The sequence below is a fragment of the Saccostrea cucullata genome, unplaced genomic scaffold (assembly GCF_032062105.1).
Source record: "Saccostrea cucullata isolate Sc308-1 unplaced genomic scaffold, CSIRO_AGI_Scuc_v1 ctg2073, whole genome shotgun sequence".
NCBI lineage: Eukaryota > Metazoa > Mollusca > Bivalvia > Ostreida > Ostreidae > Saccostrea > Saccostrea cuccullata.
In genome coordinates this window covers 1-9,752 of record NW_026928086.1, presented here as the reverse complement: position 1 = coordinate 9,752, position 9,752 = coordinate 1, and the positions used below count along the sequence as shown (strand labels likewise).

Sequence of the window (9,752 nt, the reverse complement as noted above, 5' to 3'; positions counted from 1 at the left end):
AAATTATTGTCAACAAACCCACGTGGAGCACAAATGATTTACAATGATTGACTGGAAGTGACAGGCCTTCTCTTCAAAATAAACAAGGTAACTCACACTTTGTGATTAGCCTATCTTTTATTGTCACCCTTATCTTTGATTGTTTTAACCTGAAAATGTCGTCTCCCTATGCAGGCATGCTTTAGACATGTTAGATATCGATATGATAGCTGTTATGGTCGGGTCTTATCGAACGAACTGGTACTCTAATTACCATGAATACATGCCAGGGAGAAATTATTTGAGGAATGATCATGCCGAGTTTGTGTATACATTTATATATCCTTTCTCATTTAATGTTAATACATACATGTATGTTGAAGGATGGGCCAAAACTGTAAAATCTGGACAGAAATTAAAACGCAAGCATAAGAACTACATTGTGTTTTGTATAGATGTGTCCCTGCTGCGGAGGCAGCTAACAGAAAGGGGATATAATTAAGATTGCATTGTGGAATTGCCCTGTGCCACCTCTAAATGGCAGAAGAAAACTCAACTCAGCACAACCAGAAACACTTTTCTGAAGGTGAGTACATCAATTTATTATATTTCTAGATAAGTGGAAAAAAATTTCATAACTTATGATACATATTTTTTATAGCATAACAAATCTTCTTGTTTTGATGGCAAAACTGAACCGAATACTATTTTTGAAAGTATATTTTGACTTTTCTAATTTTTTGTTGACTTATTTTCTTTCCATTTTTTCTAAATACATGCAAATACATGATTACTTATAATATAGGCTTTTGAAAGAGAAAACAAATACAAAAAAAATATTAGAGAAGTCAAATCGGTCAATTTTTATCATGTTTAATAATCGCTTACTCGATATCTGACTTTTTTTGACTTTATCTGACTTTTTCATTACATGTACAGATAATTATGAATTCCATTGGAAATAATTTTTGGTACTAAAATTAGTTATCAAATAAAACACAAATCCACAATACACCCAAAATTACAAAAGGTAGTTTTAATTGGATCTATTTGAAAAACTGCTGTGTACACATGTAGGTTATATAACTAGCGAAAGAGAGCGGACAGATGTTGCCGGTCAGGATCGCTAGTCTTATATTATTTCATTTGTTGGTTGTTTCCAGTATATTTACACTAAACTTACTACACAAGTTCACTTTCCGCAGTTTTGAATCTTTCGTTATTTCTATATAACCACTTCACTCTTGAAGTGGGTATAGTGGCATTAATTTCTTTGCGTGTCAGATTTCACTGAATGAATGAATGTAGATCAAGGCGATAACGGGTGTTTTACAGCTAGGTGTAGATGAAGACATGCTTATCACCATTTGCATGTTTTAGTTATAATTTATAAGTTACTGATAAAAATGTGCACCTTGAAAAAAGAAATAATATACATCCGAGTAAACTTTTTTTAGTATTCGATACTTGGACCTTGGATCGAGTACCCGGTAAAGTTGAATTCCCTAGAAAATATATTAAAATAACCGGTATATCATAAAAGGTTATTTGAAGTCCTTGATTTCATTTATTGAAAGTCAGATACATAATGTGAAATAATTTTTGTTAAATAAACATTGTGAGATATTCTTAATTTTTTTCAATTATACACTTTGTAGAAAATGCTGCCAAGAGACAGTTGTGAAGGGAATCATGTAGATAATCTCCAGAAAAGAAATTACCACTGATATTGGGATGTATGTACCAATATTTTAATACAATCATCAAAGACAAATTTACCACAGGAATAAAAATAAAACTGTCTGGCATTCAAGGGCCTGCCATGGTAGAAGCTCTCCTGAAAAAATATTCCATTTATTTTGGACATCATGACACAGGGCTCACCTGTCACCAGCATTAAATACTTGTGTGATTTGTTCTACCTGGGTCATACATATATTGAATGAAAACAAATCATAGAACCACAAGCACATTGTAAATCTATGTAAGGTCTTCTGTGTATGTTGTATTCCTTATATAATTTGCTGTTTTATAACAAGACTTTGTTTCATTGGTACTAAAACTTAATACATGTACACATACAAAACGCAAAAGCAATTGTGATATTTATTGTTTTTTATTACTCATTAGTTCTCATTTTTATGTGAAATTTTATAATTTTCCATTTCTTGTTCCCCAAAACCATATCTTACAAATTTCATGTATTGCAACTTGCATTTCAATTTTAATTTGTTATACTTGACAAAAAAAAGAGGTACTGTGAACAATGAACTGACTAAATGATACCCCCACATCCCATATGATTATAATGGAAAAGTCCATGTTTTGCTGTGGCCGGGAAACAAACCCAAAATATGTGTCATATGAAAAAGTAAAAGAGGAGGTGCACAATGGCAATATGTAATAAAGATTCTGTGAAGGTTTCATTAAATTTCACTCAGTGGTATAAGAGGAATTACGGATAAGATATGAGTACCCCAAAGCATAACAGATGGACGAACGGACAGCTAGACGTAAGTACGGACAGACATACCGACTACAGTATACCCTCCTACTTTTCAAGCGGGGGTATAATAAATGTTAAAATGTTCATATTGCTATCAACTTGACTTTTTCTCATGTATCCGCATCAAAACCGAGACATATTGTTTATTCTTGTTCCTTGGTTTCAATACTACAACCCATCAAAATATTTATCACCCCCCCCCCCCTTTAGAAAAGATTATGTTTCAAATATGTGTCATTAAAGTTTTGCACATGAGAACTTGCAAACATGCTTCCGCCTATCAGTACTCTCAGCACTTTGATTTAATCTAAATATTATTGATATCTGTAAAATAATTCAGAATAACTAAATCAAGTTTAAATTTATGTGTTGAATATATCTATCCCTGTTCAATTAAGGAATTAAAATTAATTAATCATCAAGTTAGTTTTCATCTATTTATTTCTTCGCAGACAGATATCTGACTTAAATGTTGAGCCCCCCCCTTTTACGATCGGAAAGTTGTATCAATTTTCTTTTCACAAACAGGACAGCTGTCTCTTGTTAGAAAAGTAAATCTTCTAAATATTGATGATTGCTGATGTTTATTAGGTAATTCAGTTTCCTAATGTTCTCGGACATCTGTACAAGTCATTTAATAATTTTATTATATACCCCTGTTTACGATTTCCGGTTTCATTTGCTCATACTGGAGTTCCCCTATTGAACAGTACAGTGTTCCATTTATAAACGTGTACTATGCCTTGTTAATTTTGTCACTTAAAACATTATAATTTCTAAATGAATGGTTGGTTGGTCGCTTACACAGGGTTCATAAGTACCCAATGTCTGTAAGTCCGAGACTAATAAATAATTATCAGACTAGTAATAAAAATTCATGTAATAGCAATTATAGTAATCTTACAGAATATTTATATTTACTAGGTCAGCGGTAAGACTAATATTAGCAGTAGCACCACTCTCAAATATTTTTTTCTCTCTCTCCCTCCCTCGCTCACTCTCTCTTAAAGATACAAACAGTATTGACACTGTAAGTTACTTAAATCCTTGACAAGTGCTCCGTTTATTCACATTGCCGAGGGAACTAGACCACTATTTAGTTTTTAAACTTAATCTTTAAGTATTTTTTAATCATTATTCAATTTTAACAAAAATATTACATGTTTCGTACCTTCCATTTCCCCCTGTATCTATCGGTGAATTGGAATTAATTTAATTGTTTGTGCCGAAATTAAATTTCATCTCATTAAAATAGGTAGGCGTAGGGTGTTATGATGTTAATATAACCAGTTAGAGATTTTGGTCATAAGTTGTGAAGGTAATTCTGGGCCTAAATCCGTTCTTGAGCATAAACGGGGAAGAAGGAATGTTGGCGAGTATAACAAAGTTGTGGCGCTGTGGGCCGTAATAAGGGTATAGATGCCGTATTCCTAATCCTTAAAAAGGAGCACAAACTTAAACACGACAGTATTAATTGTGTGTTCTACTTTAATAAAATAAATAAGTACATGTTCATCGTTCTTCATTTAGTTCGCAAGTGCCCCCCCCCCCCCCCCCAATTTACTAGACAAAAAGAAACTAGGTCCATGTGAACGTCTACCGACACTCTAATTGAAAAGAACATTGACATTATTTCTATCAAAGTTTTGTTTCAGGAGTATGCATAGACAAAAGATGAAAAATATGAAATGTCATAGTTTTTCAAGTATTTGAATTAAAATTAACACTTTCAGGTGGGGATCCGGAAAATCCAGATTCGAAAATCAGCTACAAGATGTACATTATTTCTAAAGAATAATGCGGACAGTAACTTTATCAATGAATGTCAAAGGATCAATGATCAATGCAGACCCGTAGCCCCCCTCCCCCTGCCCAATGAATAAAATAAAAAGTCTTTTTTTTATTTAAATCCCCCGTCTGTCTTTTAATTTTGGTTTCTTCTTGCAAATGCTTGGATTCGGGTATGTTTGACTGTACAAAAACAAATATGGGCGGCCTCCACATAATTTAAAATTTTACATAATATGAAAACTATAACAAAAAAAACGCCTTTCCTCAAAAGGGGACACCCACGGCCTCACCGAGCGCTATGAGTTTATTAAAATTATTCAAACTAATTTGAATAAATTAAATCAAAATTGAATAAAACACATCTAACCTTACAGTTTAATTCTTTAATTTAATATCAAAGAAAGCCAGGGAGTCAACGTTCATTAAGAAAATATTTATAAAATGCATGCCATGTAATAACATTGTTTAATTATGAAAAGGAAAAGACCTCTGTAAAATTTCATACCTGGTATCTAACTACTAAAGGAAGATTTTTTTTTTAATTGCTTATCTTTTTGAAGGTTTTGAAATTTTTTTATCTCTTCTCTCTTTTTTTTTACAAATCAATTTTCTATAAATAGACCAAAGAAGCATTTTTATCCAAAGATATCATCTGGACATAGTTAAAAATTATATGAAAAAATAAATAATGAAATGATAACCTATGTTAAAATAAAAAAAAATCAATTTCACACCACTGCAGCCTCCCCGAGAGCGAGAACAATAGGGACAGTCAGTAAATGTCAGCACTTGTCTAAGTTTTTCAGCAGGGACAGTAAACGGGTCAGTAATTGTCTAAGTTTTTCAGCACCGACTAAGATTGTCAGCACTTTTCTAAGTTTATCAGTACCGGCAGTAAAAAGGTCAGTAATTGTCTAAGTTTTACAGTAACGACAGCACATTGTCAGTAATTTTCTAAGTTTGTCAGTACAAAATGGGAATGTCAGTACGTTTTTGACTTAGTAGTGCAGGGACCTTCGTTTATACGGTCTCATACGAAGTACCGGTTTCCAAGTCTTTCGGTGGGATTCGAACCTGAATTCGATGTGTGTAACCTTCCCCACTTTCCAAATTATACTTATATTGATGCTTTTGTTTGAGGTATGTGAGAAGCAAATGCATTAAGTGGATTCCGTGATCCTATAGAGTCAGAGCGGTATGGTTTTTTGTACTGTTAATCACTTATTAGAAATTTATTTCCGCGTAACTAAGCGAGACAGTGTGATCGCGAAAATTTCTCTCTCGCACATATATAAGTACTCTTTACAGTAAGAACAATAACCACAATTCGTAAAAAAAAATTTTGTCATGCTAATAAATAGTTACATGTTATGACTATCTCGCGAAAATAAGATGTCTCGAAAATTAAGTGATCTACAGTAATTTGAAAATTACTTGAATGATATGCGAAATCTTGTTAGATTAATCGTTTTCCTCACAGACTTCGTCCTTATCTTAGATGAAGGTACAGTGTATGGAACTTATACTTTCAGTATCTAAGATAAAAAGATGTTTTAGGATGAAAATGACATTCAAGACAAATTTGAGAGAAAATGAATAACGCATACATCAAGACCATATCAACAATTTATCATCGATAGTATAATGTCTAAGTTGTAGGGTTCATTTATCATATTCAGAAATTACATTTACTACAGCAAAATTAGTAACAGATTTATACACACCGGGTATTGAGTTAAAAAAAAACAGTTGACTTTTTTTCACAGATTGAGCAGGAGTAAATTCTGAAAAAAAGTTTAATAGCTAGGTTGCTTTTAAATATTTTTTATAATGATTTTATATACGAGTATATATTTTTGTAAATGGCTAAAGCCCCAAAATGTCATGTACATACAATAAAATAAGTTCAATTATGATCAAAAATGTGAGTATAAGTATAGTTCATGTAGTATCACTATGTGATGTAAGAGATTGATGTATTTCATACTTAATAGAGCTCGTTCGATTATGACATATTAATTATGCCTTTTTGCCTGGTTTAATTCATTTTTAAATTTAACATCTTATATTTTTGAGACCGATTTCCGTGAAATCTATTTAAAATTGCAGCAAGATATTTGTTAAACCACAAAGCATAATTTACGTGTGTATTTGGCCTTTTTTCCCCAAAAAATGTGTATGCACTAGTATTACACAGATCTGTGTTAGAGGGAAATTGGATACCCCAACATCCATGCACGTTTAAAATACTCAATGTGCCAACAATTTGCAATAATCTATTTCCACTCTATATCTTGCTTGAGTCAAACAGTGACATCACGCAAATTGACTTTCACTATACTGTATAACTGTACAACTTTCCACAAACAAAAGAAATTAGCAATCTTCATACGCATATAAAAATCACCCTGTTTATACTTTCATTGTCCCCCGCTTGAAAAGTGGGGGATATTAATTTGGGTTTGTCCGTCCGTCCGTCCGTCCGTCTTTCTGTAACGCTTTCGTTTCCACTCGATATCTCGAGAACCCTTTGAGCTTTTGCAATGAAATTTAGCATAGCAACTCCCTTTGGACTAAAGAAGACCCCTATTGATTTTGAGGTCATAAGGTCAAAGGTCAAGGTCATAAATAAGCAAATTTTATCTGTTATAACACTTTCGTTTCCACACGATATCTCAAGAACCATTTGAGCTATTGCAATGAAATTATACATAACAACTCCCTGTAGCCTAATGAAGACCCCTATTGATTTTGAGGTCAAAAGGTCAAAGTTCAAGGTCGTAAATTTATACATGCTGTCTTTGTGTAACACTATCATTTCCGGACGATATTTCAAGAAGATTTTTAGCTTATGCAATGTAATTCTATATCAAAACTCCCTAGGACCTCTCTTACCCCTCTCAAAGTGCCCCGCCCCGTTTGTTTTATCAGTATTTATAGCATTACATGTCGCTATTTTTAGCACAGAGGCATGAGGAGAGTTATTGCGTATAAAACAGGTTCTCGGCGGACGTTATGTTCTTATTACATCTATTAGAGCTGATTAATTAATGCTCAATAAAACAAACACCGTGGATTGTGTAAAATTTTGACAATACCGAAAATGAATATATACATATATGTGACTTCATAATTCCATATAATTTGCCTCTTTATAGAGCGGCACCGTGGTCTAGTGGTATATCACTCGCTTCACATGTGAGAGGTCCCGGGTTCGATTCCCAGACGATGCATTATCTTTTCTTTTTCCCGAAATATTTTTTTTACTAAATGATAGTATTCAGCATGTGAAATGAAAAATTTATGAGATATGGCTTGTACAAACTCATAAGATCATCATCACAGTGTGTTAAATATTCCATATAAAATGAATCTTCTATACACATAATAAAGAATAAGCAATCAAATCTTTATATCCATATTGCCATATTTTATTTGCTTCAGTATACATGTATACATTTAATAATTCTACAAATTCAGTCAGGGGGATTCGACTCCCCCCTCCCCGAACTCTGCATTGTTTACTTTTTCCCTAAGCGGGGGACACAAAATCTCTGAATTAGCTTGAAAACTATCATTCCGGACACAAAAGTAAAAGGCGAGAAGTAATATTAATCCATGCAGTAGGTCACTTCTGCAGCAGTGGGGAGATCTTATCTAAATTAAGCTTTACACATATTAGAGATTCACAAGCACACAATGCCCGCTGAGTTATCAATCAGCCTGAGTCAGATGCACACATACACATGTATTGTAAACAAAACAGCTAGCCAAGACATGAAGTTTTGTTCTCTGTGTTCCAATTTGACTTTAAATTTTAAAAGTACATCTGATTATTAGGCCCATTGTTTTATTGTCTAAATATACTGTATCAAAACTTTTTTTTCTGTTTTTAACCACCAGAATACCATCAAGTTTTCTCATCATATTGCAGACGCTTTGTTAGTAGGGAATTTCCTGTCTTAAAATTAGAATACATGCACAATGTATGAATACATATAGAAATCGGTATGATTATTTAGGTGACAGATCCTTAAGAGGAAATTAAAATGACAGACTTAAGTTGAATACAGAGTGATTGTGGACTATATTGTCAAGAATTATAAATTCTTTATAGTAAGTTTAATGAAAAACTATTTTCTTATTCGCAATGCTCATTTTCCTTTGCGGCTGTTTGTCAGTTGCACTTCCTGTCTTGGCCCACTGACATAGACTCGTTGATATAATCAACTCCCAAAAAGTGAAAGCACTATTGACAAACCATGCGGAAATTGTGGACTTACTCATGCACGCACATCAGTTTGCCCAGCGAAGGGACAGCAGTGTAGATTCTGCAAGAAACTTAACCATTTCCAGAGAGTGTGCAGAGCCAAGAAACGCGCGTCAGGACAGCACAGAAATTACAAACATGTGCGCGAAGTTGATTTCCGGCATGAGGCTGAATCAAGTGAGGAGGAATATATGTACTCGATTAATGGCAAAAAGGGACCTCAGAAAACTCTTAAAGTAAACGGTGTGTTGTGTGATTTTCTCTTGGACACTGGTGCATCTGTTAATGTGTTAGATCAGACTACATATGTGAAAATCGGTAGTCCGAAGCTTGAGAAAGAGAGCAACCCAGCACTTGTACCCTTTGGCGGAGGAAAACAATTGACTGTGTTTGGAAGCTGCCAGCTAAAAATCGAGTGGAAAGGAGTCGTACAATCGCACAAATTCTATGTTGTGAAAGGCAATTATGGAGCCCTCCTAGGGTATCAAACATGTATGTCGTTTGGACTTGTTCAAGTTGTTCACCAACTGTCCCCTATTGCTGACAGATATCCTGAATTGTTCGTTGGTATAGGAAAACTCAAAGACAGAACTGTGCGAATTCATGTTGATGAGTCTGTGAAACCCGTAGCTCAACGTAGTCGTCGAACACCATTTCATCTCAGACCGAAAGTAGAAGCTGAACTTCAGAAACTTTTGGTCGACGACATTATAGAGCGAGTGAAGGATGAGCCTACACTCTGGATTTCTCCTATAGTTTGTGGTCCTAAGAAGAATCCGGAAGAAATCCGTGTTTGCGTTGACATGCGAGAGGCCAATAAAGCCATAATCAGAGAGCGTCATCTCATACCCACCATAGATGAGCTTATTCACGACTTAAATGGAGCAGCCGTGTTTTCAAAACTAGATCTTCGACAGGGCTATCACCAATTGGAATTGGAACCTGCTAGTCGCTCGATCACAACATTCAACACACATGTTGGAATATTTAGATACAAGCGCCTCAACTTTGGAGTGTCCGCTGCCTCTGAAATTTTTCAAGAGACAATCCGTAGTGCTATCCAGGGAGTACGTGGAGCAAAGAACATATCAGATGACATCCTGGTATTTGGCAAAACTCAAGAGGATCATGACGCCGCCTTGACGGAAACTTTCAAAGCGCTTCAGGACAGTGGACTAAAGTTGGATCTTCCCAAGTGTGAGTTCA

General features: G+C 34.4%; 1 protein-coding gene and 1 long non-coding RNA gene across 2 annotated transcripts; both read left to right on the top strand.

Moving 5' to 3' along the window:
• Positions 1 to 1,893, top strand: LOC134276376 (uncharacterized). The gene is made up of 3 exons (XR_009994024.1): positions 1 to 87; positions 435 to 565; positions 1,638 to 1,893. It is a non-coding gene; the product is annotated as an uncharacterized LOC134276376 (long non-coding RNA).
• Positions 1,894 to 2,447: 554 nt separating this feature from the next.
• Positions 2,448 to 9,743, top strand: LOC134276381 (uncharacterized protein K02A2.6-like; the record flags this gene model as incomplete). The annotated part of the gene is made up of 2 exons (XM_062758644.1): positions 2,448 to 2,492; positions 8,633 to 9,743. Coding segments are annotated over exons 1-2 (1,156 nt in total), but the record flags the coding sequence as incomplete, so codon positions are not given.
• Between the last annotated feature and the right edge of the window lie 9 nt (positions 9,744 to 9,752).